This window comes from Filicampus tigris, chromosome 16 (assembly GCF_054856515.1).
Source record: "Filicampus tigris isolate MCC_2025a chromosome 16, RoL_Ftig_1.0, whole genome shotgun sequence".
In the NCBI taxonomy this organism is placed as follows: Eukaryota; Metazoa; Chordata; class Actinopteri; order Syngnathiformes; family Syngnathidae; genus Filicampus; species Filicampus tigris.
Window position 1 is genome coordinate 6,096,123 of NC_141232.1, and position 24,428 is coordinate 6,120,550.

Genomic DNA, 24,428 nt, shown 5'->3' on the forward strand with positions numbered 1-24,428 from the left:
AAACACTTTCCAGGTATGCCAAGCTAAAGGCAGTATGGAAACGATGGACGGTCCTGAGCTTGAGATGCGTGTCAAGTTGGCCGAGCTTCAGCGTCACTACAAAGAGAAGCAGAGGGAGCTGGCTAAACTACAGAGGAAACACGATCATCAGTGAGTGTGATCTGGCTTTTCAAACATTGATACACATTTTGAATACAGACGACATCATTCTTTCCACGTACACTCAAACAGAAAAGAAGAAACGCCACGTAGCCCAGCACGGAGAGGTCCGGGACGACCCAGGAAAAAGAAGCCCATCCTCACAACAAGCTCAGTGTTGTCTGAGGGCCAAAGAAAAGTCAAGTACGTAAAAGTCTTGACTATCTCTCTTGCAGTTACTGCATACAAGGCCTGCCTTTCATTGGCATTAAACAGGGAAAGGGAGAAGTCAAACGAATCATTCAAGAAAATCTACTTAATTCTTAATGTTGGTGTTAATTCTTTAACAACATAACTGTGTCAGCTGTGCTTATGGCTATTTGCAGAATATTTATGTTTGGACATACCTCCAAGTTCTACTAATTAGGTTTCAACCTCCACGGCATTATTGGAGTGTTTGTCATGCTTGGTTGTGTCCGGGTGGGGTGAGGGGCTGATAGGCAGACGATGTAATTAGAGTACTATGAATTCCCTGGTAATCTTGCCCTGCTCAAGGAATGTGACACTTCACTGTCATATAGGCTCAAAGGGTCAACTTGGGTCCCACAGGATAACGTGATGGTCATGGCGTGTTGGTGCTCAGCTCTTGAGTTTTTAAGAGGCTAGGCAATTTGAGTACAGTAAAAAAAAAATGTCGAAGAAAGAAAAAGAGGATGATTGGTATAAATATAGGTCTGTATATTCAAATAGTGGCCCCTGCTCACATGTACAGTGCCCCAGTTGATTGACGCGTGTGAAAATTGAGACAATAAACATCTTTTCTCTTAGAGAAAAAAAGCAGCTCTAATTACCTTGACGACTGATACCACCATGTCACCTTAAAAACACATCAGACATGACATCTGTATATCTGAAATTTGAGTCAGAGTTTAAAGAGAAAAGGATAATATATGTAAGAAAGAAGGCTTCTAAATAACTAACTCAACACCTCTATATACAAAAACAATATTCGATATGAGGAAAGGGTCTTTACTTTGACTCCAAATGAACTATTACATTTTGGGTAATATGAGTAATTCCAAGTAGCGCAATTCCCATTAATGCAGAAGAATTGGGAAACAAAATGCTGTCAGGCTTCAGTTAGTTGTTTCACGCTTCTTCTTGTGGTTTCCGGGCAACAGCGGCGCCCTGAGCTGCCTTTCTTCGATGTCACCTCCACTCTTCTTTCAACCGCGTACCCCCTGCCCCCTTACCAGGCCAGTGCTGACACAAGGGGAGGGGAACGCTGATGCTGGGTGACAGAGACGCCCAAGTGAAAGGGCAACAGGGCCAAGGCCCTACAGCAAGGTCCATTGGAGGGAGGGTGGCCACCACCGAACATGCCATGGGGTTGTCGGGTCTTTTTCAAGCTGTAGCACAGGATAGTTGCTCACCGTTGTGTTTTTATATGAGTCATAGGTTGTTGTAATGTCTGGGTACCATGCCTGAAGGCAATGGGGTAATCAAGTACAGGGATGGAGGCTGATGCTAGATCACTGGTGTTCTTTGTGAGTATTGTAGTCAAGCTTTTATAATCAGCTCATCAATTAGTCACACTGGGAAAGTCAACATATAAGTCGTACACTGTGCCGTGTTTGGCGGCAGACGGCAGTCTGCAGTGGGAATCGTTCTTTCAGACAAGTCACACTTTACTGTCAGTCTCCTGGCAGTCTTTTCGCAGACCACACTACACAACAACCACATTCATTGTATTCTGTTACGGATTGTCAAGGCCCATTACGATTATGAGATACATGTTCTGCTTAGCTATTTCGCAGTCCTCCTGTGATTGGCTGGCAACCAGTCCAGGGTGTAGTCTGCCTTTAGACTCCAGCCCACACCATAAGCTGTACAGAAATTAGATGGATGGATTTCACCAAAGACTTTAGTGGTTACCCAATTGTATAGTGCATATAAACTATATATAGTTTTACATTATATATATATTTTTTCTTTTGGCATTAAAGCTTTTTCTACTGTGTAAATGTTACAGATTTCACAGGCTGTGCACACAATAGGAGAGGGGAGGTTAATCTTTTATTTGAGCATGGCCTGGCAGTAGTCAGTGCAATCTATGGACAGGCTTCCAGGAGGGCTAGTCAAGGTCATTTCAAGCGGATGATCTGTGATGCTGCTTAGCGCTGGTGAAAGTGTCCAGGACGAATATGAAAATGCAACTGAAGATCTATAATTTTTTTCACTGAAAACAATAGTGCTATATATAAATGTGATGCCTTCTAACCACTTGCCAAAACTTTCACTGCTAGTTCACATGCTGCATACACTCCCTTGTGTCTCCGTTCAAACAACTTCAGCTTCCTTGTTAGATGTCCAGTTTTTCCAACAATACTGTACAGATGCCGGGCTAGCCTTCTACTTTTATGTATCTATGCTTCCGAGAGAGAAGAGTTATTAGATCCCCCAGGGGGAGACTTAACTTTTTTTCCTGGAGATGTTCTCGCTCCTACCTATTGTTTCAAACCACTGCCACTCTTCTCTAATGAAATCAGCTCCCTTGTTTTGACTGACAGGCCGATGGTGGCAGGGCATTCCCTGACGCCTGAGGAAGTAGGAGGGGGAGGAGACAACCAGAGAAGAAAGAAGAGGCTGTCCAGTCGAGTCTTTGAACAACTTGGCAGCACACAGGTCAGGATCCCATTGTGCAGCATCTTTTTGTCCTCCTGCATCTCGAAATTAAAGAGGCCACGTTTGTTTGTTTTTGCATTTGAAATATCACTTTGTTGAGCTCTGTTTCTAATTAAACGCAACCCACATGAGTCAAAACCTGAGCACTTCATGTTCATGCATTCTACACCTGGTGTTTTTGCCGTAGCCTTAACTAGGTCTCACTGTCCCCTTTTGCTGTAGCAGATAAAAGGTCAAGGTTGCAAAAAAGGTGGTCCTCAAAGTGTACTGGGCTCTAAGATGGCCGCCGATGTGGTACAGCTCAAACACAAGAGCCAGGGTAAAAAGTCCCTCTCAGGGATGGGCTACAGGGACAAGGAAGTTTCACCGTGCAACTCAAAGCATGGACACAGAAGCCAGGGCAACAGACGAGAGTCTGGGGGACACAGCGACACAGGTACATGGTTTCCTATTATCCTCAAAACCTGATTGTAAGGTCAAGGGAATCTAGATCTCAGAAGGGTTGTCCAACTCTCTCAGCAGCAAGTGTGGACAGTGGTCCCCAGGAGAGCTGGTCTGGGGAGGTACACCGTGGATCTAAAAAAGGGACACACGACTCTGCTCATCATAGCAAGACTGGAGTGAGGGTTCACCATGGACAAAGACGAGAGTCATTGGGAGAAAGTTCAAACCCTGAGACTGACTCCTCAGAACAAGGTAAGATGAGAACATGTGGGCATCATTCAAAACTAACTAACAGCTACCTCTTGATTTGAAGTGACAAGCATATGGCAGCCAACAATTTTAGCTTAGGGGCGTTTGAACTCAAAGGTACCACTGTAAACCTAAAGACCTCGATCAGAGGAATGCTAAGGCATTGTACACTCTTGTGAGAAATTCAGTGCCACATTCTAGTGAGCCTTAAAATCTGTAAATAACTCTGAAGGCAACCAGATGTGGGTGAAAAGGTAAGGAACACCTTGTGTTGAAAAAAGGCGCGCATGGACATTTTGACACCTGAGTGATCAGCCTTGCTGGCTGATCTACGCTACATGTGCAGCTGTGGACACTTGCCTGTGAGAGACATTGACAGCCCTGGAGACTGAGAGACTGGCTGGCTCAAGGGGAGCAATGTGACAAACACACACACACTCCCACTCACTGTCGTATTCCGGCTCTGTTGCATGTGGGTTCACACCAGGAAATACCATCAAGGCAAATCACTTAATACATCATTTCGATGAACAGTTCAACATTTAGTCAAATGCTAATGAAGTGTTTGTGAAATAGTGAGGAGACCTTCAAGATAATCACACTTTAGCAATGCGTTTGATAAGACTAGTAACTTTCTAAGCCAAGAATGCACGCTCAGTATTCTTGTTTTCCATCAGGAGAGGAAGAGGAGGAAGGCAGTAATGATAGTGATGAAGGTCAAGATCTACGAGCCCAACCAGCCAGAGATGTGACTTCTAGCGCGTCTGTGACAGGTCCGAGTCCTTCGTCCATTGTAAAACTAGAGGCCAATCAGAAAGCCAGGAACAAAAAACAGAGACAGGAGCTTTATGGTAAGGTTGATGGCTGATTTATAAGAAATCTTCAAGAGAAGCATCTGTTTTGTGTTTCTCGTCACGGCTTGTTAACAGTGTCTGTTTCTGTAACTGAACTGCGCAGGCTCCCATACTCTTTCTGGTGCAGAAGGGGAGGTCAAAGTACGAAAGAGGAACCCCAGTAGACTAAGCCTGGCCAGTGCGGTCAAAAATCGCTGTGAGGACCACAATACAGAGGGGGTTAGCAGACCATACACACCCAGGTCCAAAGAGCCTCGGTGGGGAAGCCACAACAACAGGGGCAACCGTTTCCGACGTAGCATGGGGCTGCCTACCTTCCCAACAACGAGCGAGAGGTTAAAGAGGGCCACACGCAAAAGTACCATGTTGAGAGGAACAATTAACAAGGTTAGCAGGAAGTAATTTTTCATAGATGTACTAGATAATACCGTATATTAATTCAATTTCTTTTCTTTTTTTTCCGGGGTAACCTATGGCAGGTTTGGGGAGTCTGTCAAAATTATAAGCAGTAATTTGTGTTGTACTTACTCAGAATCATTGTCTTATCGCCTCGACAGCAATGCACACTATTGTGAATAAGATAAGTCATTGATGATACCAGATGTTTTTTAATTAAAAAGATCACATAAAAAAATGTTGCATCACATTTGGTACAAGTTAGATTTGATGTTAACAGTTCTGAGAACTTGTTTCTGATAAATCTTTGAACAAGGATAAAACTGTGATTGTAATTTTGAGTTTCACCTGAACATCTTAAAACAGACAAAACTGCTTCCTTCCACTTGAGATAAATTACATCAGTACAAAGAAATGTGTTCATAATTTGCACCACAGTCTAAATTTTTCACCCTCATCTTGTCCATTAGCGGAGAAATAACTGGGCCCCGGTGTCAAAAACTGGGGATAGCAGCAGAGGCAGAAGAGCCAAGGAGCAGCAGGTACCAGAGACAAAAGAATTTAAACAGCCGCATTTTTGTAAATGTTAAATGAATTCCGACATTTTTCTGTTTTTCTCTCAATGATCCACAGTCAAAGGGTCGAGCAGTTAGTCGGCTCCTGGAAAGCTTTGCAGCTGATGAGGGATTTCAGATGGATGGCAGCAGCTTCTCAGAAGAGGAGGAGGAGGAGGACAACACTGATACATTCAACAAGAACACTGGAGGTAAACTAAACTACATACCATACGTCACAACAGTTTTTCCGGGATGTCAAAATATTTATTGGGATGTTTGCGTTTTCAGTTGCAGTTCCTAAATGTGTCTTAACCAAAGAACTCTTAACGGATGGACTGAAGATATTGGTCTCAAAGGAAGATGAGCTTCTTTATGCTGCTAGGATCCACACCATGGATTTCCCTGATATGTAAGCAATTACACAAGCTGTGTTTTTTTTTTTTTTACTATCCCAGTGAATTCTATTATTATTTTAATAAAGCAGACATTTGTTGATGACTGCATTTGAGTAATAGATAAAGACCTTTCCCTCCATTAAGCATATGTGTTTCTTAGCTGAGGCGATCAAGACTAATATATACAGCAATCGAGCAGCAAATTTGTCAACTGCAACAACGACAGCAATGGCAACAGCTTAAAAATAGCCTATTTATGTTGTTTCTTTCCAGATTTAGTGTTACAATTGATGGGGAAAGGGGAAACCGCGCAAAGATCTATTCATTGGAGCAACTACTTCGGGAAGCCGTAAGTTCATATACAATAGTCATGACTTGACCTTCAGCCTGTAAATGCTTCTGTGTTCCTTGGTTTATTTGCTTCGTCATACTCCTTGGTCTAAGATCTTAAGTGAAAAAGTGAAAATGAAGAGAGGTTAGGAACCATAGGCCTGTATATTGGACATGTTTTTCCTCACAATGACCAAGATAGCTTGGACTACAAGATCCTTGGTTGGATCTTAAGAGGGATCATCCACAATTTTCACCGAGCTCACACCCACATCCACGCCTCATCTTTCAAAAGGGACTCTCGTCATGGCAACAGTAAATGAAAGCAACCTGAAAGAGCCCCCAGTGAGAGGCGGATGTTAGGGCTGCCTGCATTGTTGGAAGGAGGATCTGGCAACCAGCAATCACAAGCTCTCTATTCAGGCCTTCTTTGGTATTACTCAGCAAGTCAGGGTTTACTACATCCAGGCTTCCGTTCCTTTCAGCTCTGACTGGCAAATTGGCATGACATGCAGCAAGCACTGCTTAGAATTGCAGCACAGTGGATGCACATGACCTTGGTTCCAGTTCACTCAGACTGTTTCAGCATGTGTGATTGATATTTTCCACAGCTTGTAATAAACTCTAATGACATTTTGGTCTGGATGTCAGGTCCTCGATGTACGCCCCGAGTCAGAGGCTATGCTAAATGATGGAACCAGGGTGTGCGCTTATTGGAGTGAACGCTCACGCTGCTTGTACCCAGGCTATGTTCGCAGAGGTGAGATATCAACCCCCATTTATATCCTGTGGATCTCAATTTTTCACTCACTAGTGAATTTCATGTTTGTCTCTTGCAGGGATTTCAACTGATGAGGCGAAGCCAGGAGTAATGGTAGAGTTTGATGACGGAGATCGAGGGAAGATTTCTGTACCAAACATCCGCCTTTTACCACCAGGATATCAAATACATTGTGGGTGTTTCCTTACTATGCGCCTTTACAGGATGCTGATTTGTAAATAAATGCTAATTGAATTAAATATATCATTTTTAAGGTGAGGAGACATCTCCTGCTGTGTATATACCCAGTGGGAGTCAGGCCAAGAAAAGCCCCAGTTTCAACAATGCATCCAGTGACAGACTCAATACAGTCAGTACAGACAAAAGCAACCAACCGCTAACTCTCCAAAAAAGAAGACCAGGTAAGAATGCCATTTTTCAACTAAAACTGCATTGGTTCTAATATTAAAGGAAAATTAGATAATGACTACATAAAATTGCATAATAGATACCTACAACCCGGTCAGTCTACCCATTATACGGTAATACTTCAATGTATTTTTACGCCCTAGGGAGACCAAAGGGATCTGGGAAAAAGCAAAGACAACAACAGCTGGCTGAAAATGCCAATAAAAATTATTCCCTTTTTCTGGATTGGCCTTCATTGACCGGCACCAGGAAGAGGACGTCCCAGAATCTATTTCAGCTCAATGGGACACCGAGAAAGGCCCTGAGATTGAGGGAGGATGATTCATTTGCCTTGACTCAGATCCAACCGCTTGTCTCCACCCAATCCAAAGGGCTTTTCAGCAGTAGCTCCTTTGAGGTGGACTCCTTTAGTAGCATAGCAAATGGCTACTCCTCCTTCTGTACCAAGTCCACAGGATCACGTCCAGATTTATCTGTTAGTCCGAAAAGCGGGGTCTATGGACAGAAACGCAGACAAGACGAGTTGGTAGCACCAAAGGGAAAGAAGTATGGGCAAGAGTTTCTCATCAAGTTAGATCATGAAGGAGTAACTTCCCCAAAGACCAAGAACAGCAAGGCTCTGTTGCTGCGAGGTGGCTCTTCCGGTGTGAGTGGAATGCCCAAGACGGAGGGTTACTCACATCCGGTCCTTCTTGTTAAAGACAACAAAAAGGGTGACAACTCTAGGGTCGAACTTCTTCTGAAAGGAACCACACCCCAAAGAAAGCCTTCCCCTTCATTGCATCTAGGAGAATATGGTGACATGGGCTTCAGTTCGCACCGCGAGTGTCATAGCTCGTACTCTGATATGGATGATGAAGAGGAAGAAGAGCAGGAGAGGAAAAGGGCTGCACTTGCATTAGCTTCAGGGGGTCTAAGGACAGCTGGGCATTTCCTCTCTCATCTCTCAGTTTCATCCTCTTCTTCTGGTTCATCCAGCTCCTCTTCCTCAGGCTCAGTATCTAGCTCCAGCCTGTGCTCCTCTGACAATGACTCTTCCTACAGCTCAGAGGATGAGGAAAGTTCTACACTAATGCTACAGAACTGCCTGTCTTCTCACCGGGGACTCCTTCAACCCAGTGAACCCTCCACTTCCTCACGGCAACATTCATTTGTGGCTAAAGCATTGGCTGTTTCCAATACCAAAGGATCGCCCGATGAACATGTCTCCAACACTAAATCTCTTAAGAGGAAAGACTGCAACAGTTCCATTTCTAAGTCATCTCGAGAATTTGTGAAGAAACCGAGAATGCTACCAGATGACATTTCATGTATTCCAAGGCCCAAGATGTCCACATTCCTTGCGGGACGCCAGATGTGGAGGTGGTCTGGCAGCCCTACGCAGGTGAGGGCAATATCATTTCCAGTTGCTGTAGGTTTAGGGCAATGTAAAAACAAGTACATAGACATTGTAAAGGAAGATTGTTGAAATACTTGTATTTCCACAGAGGCGAGGCCTAAAAGGTAAGGCCAAAAAGCTTTTCTACAAGGCCATCGTGAGAGGAAAAGAAGCAGTGAAAGTGGGAGACTGTGCCGTGTTCCTCTCAGCAGGACGTCCTAACCTACCATACATTGGTAAAATCGAGAACTTCTGGGAGTCTTGGACATCTAGCATGGTGGTCAAGGTTAAGTGGTTCTACCACCCTGAAGAGACCAAGCAAGGAAAGAGGCAGCGAGATGGCAAGGTAAACATGCATTTGCACTTGTAACCTACTGGACATTCAAATAAGGTATTTCGCCTCAATGGATTGGTTTTGATGTAACTAACCTGAACCCTTTCCCCATCCAGCATGCCCTCTACCAGTCATGTCATGAGGATGAAAATGATGTCCAGACAATCTCTCATAAGTGCCAGGTAGTGAGTCAGGAGGAATATGAGAGTCTGACACGCAATCAGAAGCCGAACAGTACCTCGCCAGACCTGTATTACCTGGCTGGGACATATGACCCTACCACTGGTCAGCTGGTCACTGCTGAAGGGGTTTCAATTTTGTGCTGAACCTCTATGAGGAAACTACTGAAGAATTCCTCTGCCGGAAATATCAAAGTCCAATACTTTACATCAAAGAACCCCCCATAGGTTGTAAAGTGATGGGTTGCTTGGTTTACGGCTGTCCGAGACTACACACTGGAGACTATTGATGTCTAACCTTCGTGGAAGAGGAGGAGACTTCGAAAGCTTGGACCATTGAAGTAGAATGGCTGGACTCTGGGTCTTCCTGTGCATCACAGCCATCAATAACTGGTGTTACATTGGTCTAACAGTTCCATAGATCCAGCTTCTATCATGTGTCACCAAAATGGAGCTGGGCCAAGTACCACGAGGACGTAAAGGTCTCGAAGGACCAATTAGATTAGCCTTACCTGAATGAAGACGTGAAAGCGAGTCTCCCAAAGCCTCGTCATTCCAGGGAAGTTGAAAATGTGTAAAGTTGATGTCTGTAAATATTTTGAAATTGATCCAAATCAAGCCATACACTTCAGTACCTCTCACCTGTCTTCACTGTTCAGGTGTACAGATTGTACAGATGGAATATTGTATTGTTGTCTGTTGTCTATATGTACATAAAAGCTATTTTATACGGGATTATATTGTATATATGAGATGTATCTTTCCATGTTTGCAATTGATTTATTTTTATATGTGTATAGATTGTTGTTTTTTCTTTCTTTCCTTTGCTTTGGGAACTCATGATTGAAGATGTTAGTGTTGCACTGCGTATGCCCTGCTGAGACAGAAACAGACAGAGCACAGACAAAGAGAGACGGATTTGGTGTATAACAGGGCAAGACTTGCTCTCTGAGAGATTTGACGTCATCCTGTTTAAAAAAAAAAAAAAAAAAAAAAAAAAGGTCAAGTGGCTTTTTTGTAAATGTTATGGTTTTTTTTTTTTAGTTTAAACAATCATTTTTTATTTATATACATCTCAACTGATTTTTAAGGCAGATCCCAGTGGACTGCAACCATACATAATAATTTAAGATATGAATGATATTTGTGTCATCACTAATCATGCCCATACAAATGAATTTAGAACAAGACTGGGTCTTCTAACAATATAATTTAATGTGCTACATCCTAAAAACATACCAAAGTGGCTTTAGTATCTTTATTTGAATTTATCATATGTAAAGCACCTGTATTGAATTTGAATCAGAAATCATTGATAACTTCCACAATACTCCTCCACTGTGTGTATTGGCTCAGCATCGTGACAATGGCTTCTTGCACATGTACCTGCAGTTTTGTCTAGTGCAAAAAACATCAAAAAGCCCACCAGGGAGCGTGAGCATGAACGTCCAGGTACTGACAAAATATGAGATTGAGCATTCAAAATATTATTTCAGTTTGAACATCATATGTCTATTTTGTACAGTACATGCACATACTCGATACTAACTGTGAAGGACAATCAGATTCACAAAGCAATGGACTAAGTTCATTCAATCTGAAAATTACTTACGTTTATTTAATTTGTGCCAAGTACCTTTTGTCTACATTAGTCTTGTTTTATATGCAATCCTGACTCTTGTATTCACAAAGGTTTATTTTGTTCGCCAACACTTTATTTATTTTCATGTCAACGTTGCTGTTTGTTGAACGCAAGGAGCGCTTTATGAGAATGTGACACTGTTTTTAAAATCGGTGTGATGTCGCATTTTGCATTTCTTAAATAAGTGGTCTTCTAGAGGCCAAACAGTGAAAAGAAATAAAAACACTGGATTGTTCTCGTCCACAAACATCTGTGAAAGGCGTCTGTTATTTTGGCTGCGCCCTCGTCAACTTATCTCATCATGACACGTACGAAGCAGAACAATTTGAGGTTACTCAGATTCATTTGGAGAACACTTATCAGACACAGAGACCTTCGCCTGCCAAATTTTATTTGTTGTGCTAAGTCTTTCCGTGTAAGTGTCTCAGGCTGAGCTAAGTTTGTGCGAGCATGGAGTTCCTTGGTAAATAGACAGATCTGTCACAGCATCGGATAAAGCCTTCTGGCTTTAACTGCCAAGCTCTGTAAATATGATGCCGACTGATTCAGAGATACAGTGGATGCACATTCTTGTGATTCAAGCTAGAACGCACACACGCCGAGCTTCAAAAAGAATGCGAGGCCATACAAAAACTAAAAAAGAAGAGACACTTTATATGAAGTTTTAAGGACACTCCCAAATAATGATTTTCTCTACATTTTATTCAGAATTAACCTTTTTTTTTTGCATTTGGTCAAAAAGAGACTGTTGTTTTTAACGCAGGACAGTGGACACTGGTGGAGCAATAAGATGCATAAAAATGTCTATTTAGCTTCTGGATAAAGACAGCGGAACCGCCAAGTCAATTTGAGTTGACTGCTGAATTGTTGATTTCAAAAACTTTCCATTGAGATCAATTATAAACTATCAACACTGAAGCAGTTGCTATTTTCTGCTCCGAATGAGAGATACTCCATAGTAACTACCAGTGGCTATTCTCACATTTTTCTTGACACCATCTTTCAGTCACAAAAGTTCACCAAAAAACAACACGCACTAATCCTTTAATAATGATACTTAAATACTGCGGTGCACTGATGGTTCACGCGATACACCGACATCACATATGACAGTTTGATGACCCCAAATGTGTATAGTAGAGAGCTTACTTCCTTCCAAATTTGGCCAAACTGAATTTTTTACAAGCGTTGGAGGTTCCACATCCACATCACCAACAGCTTTGTCAACGCTTATCTCTGTTAATAGAGTGAATGAACCGCTGACAGGGCCCGAAGGAGAAACAATATGGGTCAATGACTTTGTCTGCGGGCCCACGGGTGTTTTCGTCCTGCATGGAGGACCGTCGCCACCAACCATCCCCCTCTTCAACGCCCTCAACAGGGGTTAATGGGTATATCAGTCATCTCCAACAACAGCCCAGTGAACACAAACAGGGCTGTTTGCTACCACAACCTTTTGTGTTGACTATGGCCACTGCCCCGTGTCCAGGTCTTGGCCCTTTGCTGTCTCAGCAGCGTGCGGGCAGGAGGGGAGATGAGGACAGGGGTGAAAAGTGGCGGTGCGAGTATGATGAGGTTAACATTCTTTGTTTGGAGAAAGCCTTGCCTCATTACCCCTCCGTGCTTTGAGATACACAGTCAAGATAGGAATAGTGTACGATCTAATTTGGAAAATGTGGGTCGTATGGGATGCAACCGCTCAACGAATGTTCATGGGAAAGCCGAGGTCACTAAACTGTTACCTATCGTAACATGCCTTGTATTTTTCTTTTCTTTTTTTTTTGTTGTGCCACCTCTCTAGACCAGCTTGCTCAGCATCTAGACTGCGTTGCTCAGTGTCAACAGGAGGAATACTTTCTTGCAGAAATATCTGCACCTCATAAATGTCTCGCCCTCTGCTTGACCCTGTCTGGCCTCTGACTGCGAGGGGGTTGAGGTTGAGTAGGGGACAGGCAGCCTGGTGTGCATTAGTGTGTGTGGATATGTGTATAAAGGTTGGGGGGGCGGTGCTGGTAAGCGTAGCTGAGGTAAGGTCCTGGGTCTTAACAAGATGCTGGCTCTCCCAGCAGGAAAAACATATCAATCAAGCGCTGACTGCCCTTTCTTAAAGGGCACTAAAGCCCTGCTCATTCATTGTTAAGCATATCAATTATAAAGAAATAGCAGTCATCCTAGAACAAACCCAACCATATTGTAAGCACTACTTTAGCAAACATGGCATGTCTATGGTATTTGTAATGTCCACATGGGAAAAAGTCAAATGCTCCTGAAGTTGAACCATTTTACAGGAAAAATATGCCTTGCACTAAAAAGTCAACATGATGTCATCATGTGTGAGGTCATCTTTTATACATGCACTGAAAATGTATTAAGAAAATGAAATATACAATGCGCACTAATTTTGCACGTATGCACGTAGTTGATCCATATTTAAAATATCATTTTTGTCATATATCCTATGTGGCCCCCAAGTAGCACTGATGGAAAAAATGTGGCCGCCTCCAGCATTTAAATTGCCCATTCTTGAGTTAGACCATAACTAACGTACTCATTCAATCTCCTTTCTTCCCTTTGTGGGAAAAGTGGTTCTAAGTTAAAACAAAATGGAGGTTGACCAGCATCCTGGAACTGACTGTGTTGAACCTTAGAGGTTCAGCTGTATTTCGAAATAACCATGACACCCTTAACTCATTCCCTGCCAGACATTTTAGACCCTCTTCTACCCTAACGTTCGAAAAAATTTGAAAAAAATATATAAATAAATTCCTGGGATTGAATGACTGGACTGTGAAAAGACAAGTAAATTCGTCAATGGCAGTGAATGAGTTAAGGTTGGTACCTACCGTGTCTGTCCTAAATCCAGCCGTCACCCCTAATCCATTACTCCATTACTTATTAGTTACCAGTAAAGATTCTGAATCTGACAGAAATTTGGGTTGCATTACATTTGATTAACCTTGTTTCTCACAAAATGTGCTTATCACAAACTCTGTTTGATGTAAAACTGATGTAAAACCGCATATAAAGGACGGTAAAAGGGAAAGTTTATAGCGATTCTAGAATGAGTCGAAGGGAACATAAAGCACACAAGGATGCAGAATCTACATTTGCTGAGAAGTTATCACACTTTTAAAGAGTGGGTTGAACTTGGAACTAAAATGTACAATTGGATCTCGTTGTTATAAAAACGATAGCGTGCCAACAGCCACAGTTGGTATCTCGGCAGTCCAATAACCCGGTACAGTAATGGCAAGTAAAGTTACAGCCTGTCATAAAAGGGGTCAGGTGGCGGACAGCTGGAAACTCTGTATATCTCATAAGTAATGACTTTGGTCTTTGTAAGAGGGATACGTACAAACTGGTGAGGTGGATCCCAGTGTCATATCAAGTGTCATGATAAATGCTTGTGCCTATGTTAAAGAAAATGATTAGCATGTGTAAGAAATGGTGTGGGTCCCAACAGTTGAAGCAGTGTTACGATTGGAATTCCTAATCGGTGGGACTTTTTCCACCACTGCACCGCAACACAAAAGGAACTGAGTTTACACGAAAGATTAGGTTAGGTAAGATTAAGAAGAGCATTGGTTCCTGTCTCTTCCGGTTTTCAGCTTTCTCCCTGTGCAATAAAGAAAGCATATAGCTATGCATTTTTAGGATTCCCTCCAGTCCACAGTTGGCTGAAACTTTGTCTTCCTGATTTGTCCTGAGAGTCAACTGTTTAAAACAAGTCCAAGCAAGCACTTCAACCCTTCGCTTTGACACAACGTTATTTTGATTCAACGTTTCAAGTACACACCTGGATTTGTTTGGTTTGGTTTGTTTGAAGGTTGGCAACAGTTTAATCAAACATGCTCCTGACACCAAACGCGTTCTTTTGAAAAACTACAGCCGAAATGTAGTCAAGTCGTGATTTTCTGTTCGTCCATCTTGCATGGGCGCTTAACTAGTTAGCTTTGACTTTCTATCGCAGGCTACTTTATATTCATATTTTTCCCACTAATCACCACAGTCCCTATTGTGCAAGCGCTTCAATCGTTAGCTTTCTGCAGAAGCCGATGCACTCGTACAGTGCGAGATGTAATTTGAAAACTACCACTTCATCTGGAAATGGAATTCGTGCTGGTAATTACCACGTCACCTATTTCCCCTACCTCCCAGTGTCGTGGTGTTTTGTGCATTCTCGTGTTGACAACGCCAAACCTCGTCGCGCTCCCTCGGGTGTTTACCCCCTTTCACGAGCGTCGCTAAAGGAGCTCTCGCCATCCCATCTCTGTTTACATTGCTCTTCTCTGCTATTTACTCTGCGCTCACTCGCTCTGGTGCGCCGCGCTCCAAACAGCTGTTCCATTATAGCGAGAGCGGGCGCTCCAACCACAATGCTCTGCCGCATGGCTCTCGTCGACAGCCATTACCACTGCCACCGCGATGATTGCCTGCCTTCGCTGGCACGGATGCAAAACTCATAAAGCTTGTAGTCTTCAGCAATGCCGCAGAGAATTCAGGATAAAGAGTCAGCAAGGGGAAACTGTCAGAGAAGGTTGTCTCACCACGATGAAAATTGACCGCCTTCTGCTTTTGATTGTTTTTTGTCGTAGGGTTGGGCGATACAGCCTTAAAATTATATCCCAATATTTTTTTTAGAATATTTTTTTACTTTAGCGGCACGCGTTACCAGTTGCAAGAAGCTTTGCTAAGCCTGGCTGTGCTCCGTGACAGCATGATTTTGCTTGAGTAGTGAAACCAGTTTGTATTTCCACTTTCTGCGGTAACATTGTATGCTGACATGCTATTCCCATCCTGAGCTGAAAATGAGCATGACGATACGGCACACTCCTACTTTGTGGAGTGAAGTCATTCAGAAAACAAAATTCTAACGATCAGGAAAATAGAGATACAATACCAACCTACAGTTGCATGTCACTGAATGATACAGCATGCTTTAGGTACCTTTACAAATGTGTCCCTTGGTCAAATAAGGCGATTAACCTCATGGGCTATTTTGGGCTACACTATGAAACTCTTGTGAGTTTTTTTTTTTTTTTTTCTTTTAACAGTTTTGTTTTTCCTGTAGGTCAGCGCAGCTGGTGCTGAGTCAGGCGACAGGAAACCTGGCCAAAAGGCCACCCAACAGCCCGAGGCAGCCCGTGGACTGCTGCAGGGCCATGCGGCTACAAGGACGAGAAACTGTGCATAAATTAGTATGCAATAGCCACTGCCTTGGGTGGGCTGGATATGGGATTTTCAGGCTAAATGGTCCACCAGCACAGGCGTTGTTAATTCAATAACAACTATTTTGTTGGTTATGTGCTATTTTGCCACACTCTTTAGGCGATGATAACCTCACACAATAAAAATGGATATGGTAGGTGAGAAAAGTATCTGCTTGAGCCGAACATAAAACACTTATTCGGGCAGTTGCCAAAAGAACACATCTGTGTTTCTCACTAGATGCGCTGCCTCTACTACTTTTAAAAATACACAATCTCTCAGGATACAAGGTGCTCATAAGCCTCGTGACTGGCACTTGGACAACTTATTAACATGAGTTGAAGCCCCTGGGCTGCTAAGCCAGGCTTTGATCAGACATTTTGGAGACACTGCGTATTTCTTCAAACAAATCCATTGGGGCTGAATTCCAAACAAACTGATCAAGCATCAAGAGTAGCATAAGATGCAGGGCACAGCTATAAATGTATGTTCTCTTCAATAGCGACCTGAGGAGCTGAAAAGAAGATTATAAACGTGAGGACAAAATAGGACAGTGTGAAGAAAAGGGCCGACACACCTCTGCAACCTTGCCAGAGGCCAATCCCAAACCCTCTCCTGTGATAACAGTTATGTACAGAAAACCAATTTGGTCTTATATCCTCTCTTGAATTTAAGCAACACCAAGCTGTCAGTGGGGGAGACACCGAGCTCGGGTGAGTGAATGAAACACAGAGAAAGAAAAGGCGGGCTCAAAGCCTGCGGCTAAACAGTGGGGGTCAAAGGCAAGAAAAGAGAAAAAGATGTGGACAAGAAAGAAAATGAAACCTAAATGGACCAATTCAGTCAGCGGAGGCAAACTGTGAATTCACCTGAGGGTAGTCTCATACACTGTTTGTGTCTCCATGGAGACTGGGCTTTCGGAGTGCACACTTCAGTGAGGGCTGACTGTTGACCAACTAGCCTGCCCGGCGATTGATTTCCACACAATGCCGCTGACCAGATCGGGACCAAAAGCAGGCCTGTGGTCAGATCTGCTGCTGTAAACTGAGCTGATGTGGACAGCAGAAAACTAAATGGGCTGCATTTGTGATGTGGCCTTCTGCCGTGACTTTTAAGTCACTAAAGGCGCGCTTGACGGTATTTGCTCATTCATGCAATGACAGAACTAATCAATTTATTTGGAACTGGTACAAATCAAGAGGAGCTCTGCCTGGCATTATGGCCTTAATCCCGTCAAACTGGCCAATGAATGACTCGTGTATAGCCCTGTGCGGCGTAATAGTGGCTACAGGTAGTAAAACAGATGAAACTTAACTAATGTTTCTTCAATTGCAAGTGCCTAACTTCCTGTCTGATAGCAGTGAGTGAATCTTTGACCACATGAGGGCCTATACTTGGCTATTTGCTGGTGTATTGCAGCATGTTTGATTGTCTGGATAATTAAGCAAATTAGCAACGAAGGAGAATTTTGCACTTTCCACTAACCAATAAGGGAAGACGACAATGTTTGCTGTGGCATATTTTGGTTCAAAGAGTTCAGTAAACCCAGTTTAACACGAGAGTGACTGAAAGGACAAAATAATAAAACTAAAGTTTCACTTGTAATAAGGTTGCCGTTAATGTTTGTTTGTGAAAACGACCATCAACTGATTATGAACCACGGGTGTGAAAGCAGCCCTGAAGTGTACAGGAGTTGAAATCGGTGACCTCTGGTATTACGAGGTCCTTTCACGATGCGTGTCATTAAATTATTTGGCACAGCATTTTGGGGGGTTCAAGTCCAATTCGTATTAGCTTTCAGGCACATTTCCACATGTATGATTCATTACAACAGCCTCAGCTGCTAACATTCCTTCACCAAGTAAAGGGCTAGCTTAGAAGGTACTGTATTTCGTCTTAAAGATTTAAATGAACAGATAACATCTTATCGCATGGTGTCTTGAGATATAAATACATACGGTATACACTGTAGCTTCCATCTAGCACAGGTTCAAGACACTTAATCACAGGGCTTTTATATCATGTCTGGACTTCCTTTGCTATCCTGACCGTAGGAACCAGATCAGACACTCAAGCCGGCCTTCCTCTGCGGTCCACTGTTCAGTGTCGGCTTACAGGACCCACTTCGAACGCACGGCACATTATGGAAGTTTTAATAGGTGATCAGAGCAGCTGCTGCCAGCACGGCGTTGATTTACCGTGGCTAAGAGAGGGCTTAATGACTATAGAAGCAGACAGCTCTTAACCCTTTGATGTGCTCCGGATAATGTAATAGGATCAGGTAGCCCCCTTGGGAAAGTTGCATGTACGCTCATGAAAATGAGCATATACAAGGCCCCACCGCTTTTGGAATCCAATTACACCATCGAAAAACTCCTTAATAAGACAGCGCCGCCCCTTTCGGTTCACTTGGAACAGCACATGGCTTGAACTGGTGGTCAAAGCGTTTGACACGCTTGTAACGGCCATGTGTAAACACACTCAAATCCAAATCCATACACACTTGTGTTTCTTGCTGACAGGTGGTGCGTGCTCAAGGAAATAAAAGCTTATCCGGTACAAACTGCCCCGGCAGGCTTAGCACTTCAACAGAGCGCCATTGGAGTGCTTGTCCAGAAGCTAGCACTATTTAGATCATGCAACATCCATGTCGTGGTCCAAGGGGCAAATCATCTGTTTTGCCCCTTCCAAACACTAATGTTCACTGTTTTGCAGTGCCTGACACTACAGCTGGCCAAACAAAAGGCACAATGGCCACGTCGTTTTCACACTCGGGGACTATCATGTCACTGTGTCAGGCCAAAACCTCATAAGTCACATTTTACTGAACACACATTATTGACCAATCTAACGTGTTGAAAATGGCTTGATCTCTTTCACGATGCAAAGCTAGTTGAACAAACTTTGCATTTTTGGGGTCTCCTGAAAAGTGACTATTTCGGAGGTACAAGTCCACCTGTGAGATGCGGCAATGTGCCAGAGCGCAGCCAGACAAAGAAGAAGCTCGGCTTGGATCTAATTACGTAACTCCATTGCAATAGACATTTCTATTGAGGAATGATTTGGATGATACGCTAAATAAAATGGACAAGTTGGTCTTCCTTTTCTTAAGTTCATTTAAGCTTTTCACCTTTGATGATCGCCAGTATTTGTTTATTATGCTTAGGTTTTGCTCAATCAGGTCACTTTCGACTTGGTTCACGTTCCATTACACGTGGCAGTTACAAAGTAGGTCAGTGTGAACCCCAAAGATCTAGATTTCTTGATCGCACACATTGAACATGTTTAATATGACTATCAGTCTTCCTCTTGAAACACCTCACATCACAGGATTAAAACGCCATTAGCGAATCTGGCCTTAGCTAATTTAGGTTGGAAGGTGTACATCTGGCTGAGTTCTCTTGATTCAGATGCACTTCCTCTGGAAAAAGGAAAAAAATATTCGAAATTGTATGAGCCTGGATCGCGGCTGAAAATCCACCAGACTATCTTTACATGGCACTTTAGAAGCATTCATCATACAACAATTGAGAATCTTTGCCAACCGTCTGTTCGCCCCAATATAAACTTGGAGCCTGGGGTCCATTAACAAATATAGGAATTACAGCTCAATTGTCCAGTGGCTTTTGGTCTGCCAGGATGTAATCAAAAACAGATGGAATCTTCAACAAAAAAAAAAAAAAAAAACGTCCATTATTACAGTAAGGATGTCTCCCAGTAGCTCATGAATTACAGCGAAACAGATACAGGGACTGTGAATGATGTTGGGCTTCCAGCAGCAGCCAAGTCGCTACCCACCAATGCCAAGTAAGACAGCGCCAGGCACTTCCTGTTGTAAACATGCAACCCACATTTAGGGCGAGTGGGGTGCGGGGGGCTGAATGGGAGACAAGAGGGGGACAAAGACATGTCCCCAGCTGCTCCATGAAAATTTCCCCAATGAAACAAATGTGTTCAATTTGCTCAGACAACCATCAGTAGTCTGTTTGTGGGGAGCGTTGAGCGACAAATGGCATCGCTCCGTTTATTTCTTGATGGAGGCAAACGGCTTGAATGTGTTGCGACTAAACGGGAGAAGCTCGCACGGCGTTCTTTCTTCCGTTCCTTCTGATGTTACCTGAAGCTGCCATGGTCTGGGCTGTTTTATCGATATTTGAAGAGTAAGGGTTGAAGCCAAATGTTAAAATAGGTTGGCTTCATTGGGGCCAAATGAGACAGCGAGAAACCAGATCTAGTAGACGGAGGGCCAGAAAAAAAAAGAAAAAGAAGCTAGCAGTGTGCATGACCACAATCAACTGGAATAGAGTGGAACTGTGTTACCACGGTCACCCTTGGTGAAAGTCAACAATTGACTATTAAACCAGCGTTTTAGTACAACCATTTTTTTCTCCAATTCTGGAGGGAATCGCAATTCCTAGTTTGTCATGTAATGCGCATTTCTACCTCCACACACCAAGGAATACAACTCAGGTTTCCCACTGACTATTTTTCCAACAGCTTTTGCAGGGACGCTAAACAAACATGCCCTTATGACCTGTCTGACGGAACCACAGGCCAGCTGAAGCTTTCAAATCAGAAGAGGTGGGTGGGCGCTACAACGCACTGTATCACCAGTCCACTGTATTCATTCACTTGTGCATGTGTAAATCACTCACTGTTAAAATCTCTCCGTGTGGGAATGCAGTAAAACGTGAGGACGGGGGAAATGCAGCGCAAAGTATGCTTGGCAGAGCTCATGTGTAACCATTAAGTGGCCCAACCAACATGTGGAGGCACGTCGTATGTGTTTGCACATAAATTACCTCAAATGCAAGCGCACATCAGCCTGGACTTTGGAGCTTTCAAACAAGAGGCAAATCCTTTTTTTCTTTTTTACACTCACAATTGGTCAATGTGATTTACAACACCATTGTCTTCGCGGGACACAGAGAGGGAATTGTCAGAAAGGCAAAGGATGAAAATTCATATTCGCCCCAGAGCCACTCAGTGAAAAGGTGACAATAATGTCAGCTTCACTGTCTGCTTAACTTCACCCTGGCGGCAGAACGCACACCAACATTTTGTAGAGAAATGTCTATTGTGTTCTGATACTCAGAGTAGAAATCGGCATAATAACCTGCGAGATGATCATAAGAAGTTTGAGTTGTGATGAATTAAGCCCTGAAGCGACTGAGGCAAAACTGAGTGTACGACTTGGCTGCAAGCATCAGATGTGCTTCTGATTCAGTCTTGATTAGTTTATGTCGTAAAGAACAACAGCAACACAGACCTCTGCTATAGCACAACTCCTCTGGGCAGAAATATTCTGCTTTCTACAACACTGGCATCAAAATAGCCCAACATTATATTCCAAAAACAACAATCAATCATCAAGTGCTAATCCCAAATTCAGAGTTTTTTTGTTTTGTTTTTGTTTTTTAAATGTGTGCACTCTCTTGAACAGTTCGGTGGTCCAAACACTAAATCGACCCTGACTGTAAACGGAATATAAATTAATAAATGTTAGAAAATCTATATTAGTCAATGTGTTGCTGATTTTTTTTTTTTTTTTGCTGCGTTGTCATCAACAGTGGTACTAATGAAAGGAAAGGTTTCCCAACACAAAACTATTTTTCTGTATGTTTTGCTCCATGTTGCTTATCTGATACTGTAATGTGAATAAGATGTGAACAAGAAGTTTACCGGTGTCTCAATTGGCCTTCAGCATACATGCTTTGGCGCTGCAGAGAAAAGCTCAGCACCAATTGTTGACAGCCTTGGATTGTCAATTTATTGTTTTGAGAAAATGACTGACAACAAAAGGTACATTTCCACTGAACCGAGTCTGACTGAAGGTCAAAACCGTGTGGCGAAATGTACTATTCAAGTATGAATCTTGCTGATTTGAACGCAAAACATAAATGCCTTGCTATGATGACATTGTGAGCTTTGTGAAAACATGCTTTATCATAGTTAAAATTTCCTTCAAGTTGAGAGGAACGTCAACACACAGTATGTATCAGTTTGTCAGGGAGAGCCATTAACGTGGACACAAAGGTTAAGTACAGATACAAAGATTTCCAGTGCTAAATCTGGATAATAGTTGTTTGTTGCATACGTTTATGAAAGACGTTGCGTTTCTGTATAATAGTTTTTTTTTTCTTACGAAAAATAAAATGTGACCGTTTACATTGTCAATGTTAAAATGGCAAAAAAAAAACTGACTTGTGGTTTAGTTCCAAGTGTCCACTGTGTGAAATACAATTTGTTATTATGGTGTACCATCATTTTTCCCCTCTGTCTGGGTGACCAATGCTGTGTCTTCAGCCGCAAAGAAAAGGGAAGGGAGGAGCGAGGGGGGGTTTAACAAGTTTGGCTGGTTCTGAAAACAAATGACAGCCAACAAAACAAATGTGCAATTACAAGCGAGAATTAAAAGGCTTGACATTTACCAAGGCTCATTTATATGACCAACCATGCTCGGCTCATTGGTAAAGTCCCAATTACGGCGGGTAGAGCGGCGGTGAGCGAGCAGACGCTGGGCTGGGTTGGGATTGGGGCCGGACAAACACAGTGGGGCTGGGACGTTAACGGTCCGAGGGAGGTTCATCCAGTAGATGAATGAGCACCTGGATTAATGAGGTCAGTGAGCAGCAAGCTGCTGAGGAAGGAGATTCCCAGCCAATGTTGCCATTTTATGTTTTACTTTTACTGCACATCTCATAGCCCGTTTTCCTTGGCTGATTTTAGAGGGGGCATCCGGAGGGTCCCAAAGAGCCACCGGAGACCAAGGAAGGGACATTTTTTGGGGAGAAGACAACTGAATGGGGGACATTAACAGTTGCCGTGCCTATTATCGTGTCCTGGTGTGATTTCGAGAAACCATTTGAAAGAGAAGCTATACTGGAAAACAGTTTTATTTTTCTTTAATGCAATAATTTCGAAACGGCTATTATATTTAATTGGTTTCAGTCGAGGAATCGGCCCATCTGAGTTGGCAAACGCGCGGTTTCTAATGCGTGTGATGTCACGGCATTACATGCATCATCGCTTTTGTAATTATTCTAAAGCGTTTGCACCTTTGTCTTTCGCGATTAGATCAAGTTCATTGTGCCACTTGACAACGTTGACTCTTCTTCGCAATAGAATAGGAATTAAAGTGGTTGCTGGCCCTTTAAACGGAAATAGATGCCGTGGAAAGGTGCTAATGGATGACAACTTGAAAAATGGTCTTATCAGAGAAAGGCCCAGGACAGTTACAAATGAAATAATCGCACTGGGCACATTAATCCATGCTCATGCCCTCAGGGGAGGCTTTGTGTGAGCGCATGTATAGGCAGCGTGTAAGTGTACGTCGGTGTGTGTTTGCAAGTGACCAATGCTTTTTTTCCCCCCCGTATACTTCACATTCAATCATTGTATTTGACAGCGAACAGAGAGGGCTATTCTTTCTTTTTTTTTTTTCCCTTCCCTTCTTCTTTTAGCAAAATGTCAGATATAGCCTGTGGTAGAATGGAAAGACACAAATACAGAGGCAAAATAACTCAAAGGGATCTAACCACTTCCTGTACACTGTCCAGGGTCCCGCCTGACTTTGGGTGAGAGGCACGGTACACCCTGAAGTGGTTGCCATTCAATCACAGGGCAACTTAAAATACATTTGAGCCGCAATTCGCAATCTGGCATCTAATGACCAGTGAGCACTACAATGCCACCGTAAAAATGATGCAAGGTTATTGCTTGGAAGGTTCCTGGAGTGCCAGGCAACCTAGACGTGCAAGGAAGTGGGGGCACCGGAAGGACAAGGCAAAGGCTGGCCTCATTAGCTGAATATTAGCGTCATCGTCAATAGTCGATAACGTGACACGAACCGCAGCGTGTCGCAATGAATGCTTTTTGTCAGTTCCCTTGTACATTTTTTAAAATATTGTCCTCTTCATAAAGTAGACAAATGGACCGGTGTTATTCCCTGTCCTTAAACACAAACAAATTAAATCAGCTTTTGTTTTGTGCTCAACCAGGCGAGGAATTCCCTGAAGACCGATGAGAAAATGAAAAACATTCATCTTAGGAAATGTTTTTCATTTGTCAGCAGTTCACACAAAGCAGACATGTGTGAAAGCGCTGTGATGAATTTGTTGGTCAACACTGCCATCTGCAGCGCATGTGTTCACCCACCATTGCATGCAGACGCACTGCTTCTTAATCTTTTTTTTTTTTTTTAAACGTAGCTCCCCACAAATTGTTTGACATCATTTGCAACAAAATAAATCAAGCAATATAAATCTCAAAGGTCAGTTTGACTTTTTACTACCCATTCCACAACTGGACTGCTCTCGACTGGTTTGACCGTCTCTGCAGTTGATCAAAATTTCAGCCTGTCAAACAAATACTCGTTTTTTTTTTTAACAAAACGTCTGCAATCCCCAAACCCTAAATTGTTATCGCAAGACCCAGAAAAACGACTTGCT

The 24,428-nt window shown here is 43.0% G+C and overlaps 2 protein-coding genes across 10 annotated transcripts in view; one reads left to right on the forward strand and one right to left on the reverse strand.

The window, feature by feature from the left end:
- The window catches only part of bahcc1a (BAH domain and coiled-coil containing 1a), a 62,231-nt gene extending 51,214 nt beyond the window's left edge, over positions 1 to 11,017 (forward strand). For 3 of the 6 annotated variants that reach the window (XM_086054604.1, XM_086054603.1, XM_086054606.1), the window contains exons 13-29: positions 14 to 150; positions 232 to 342; positions 2,709 to 2,823; positions 3,046 to 3,259; positions 3,343 to 3,519; positions 4,194 to 4,367; positions 4,474 to 4,757; positions 5,237 to 5,308; positions 5,400 to 5,532; positions 5,612 to 5,732; positions 5,992 to 6,067; positions 6,700 to 6,808; positions 6,888 to 7,001; positions 7,084 to 7,230; positions 7,381 to 8,621; positions 8,725 to 8,961; positions 9,066 to 11,017. In XM_086054604.1, the coding sequence (XP_085910730.1) occupies positions 14 to 150; positions 232 to 342; positions 2,709 to 2,823; positions 3,046 to 3,259; positions 3,343 to 3,519; positions 4,194 to 4,367; positions 4,474 to 4,757; positions 5,237 to 5,308; positions 5,400 to 5,532; positions 5,612 to 5,732; positions 5,992 to 6,067; positions 6,700 to 6,808; positions 6,888 to 7,001; positions 7,084 to 7,230; positions 7,381 to 8,621; positions 8,725 to 8,961; positions 9,066 to 9,275 (3,672 nt within the window). In that variant the 3' untranslated portion in view covers positions 9,276 to 11,017. The remainder of the gene's footprint in view (positions 1 to 13; positions 151 to 231; positions 343 to 2,708; positions 2,824 to 3,045; positions 3,260 to 3,342; positions 3,520 to 4,193; positions 4,368 to 4,473; positions 4,758 to 5,236; positions 5,309 to 5,399; positions 5,533 to 5,611; positions 5,733 to 5,991; positions 6,068 to 6,699; positions 6,809 to 6,887; positions 7,002 to 7,083; positions 7,231 to 7,380; positions 8,622 to 8,724; positions 8,962 to 9,065) is intronic. The other 3 variants (XM_086054605.1, XM_086054609.1, XM_086054607.1) reach the window with 2 other exon arrangements.
- The window catches only part of LOC147134347 (suppressor of cytokine signaling 3-like), a 164,462-nt gene that overhangs the window by 80,279 nt on the left and 59,755 nt on the right, over positions 1 to 24,428 (reverse strand). The gene's annotated exons all lie outside the window — the stretch shown is intronic.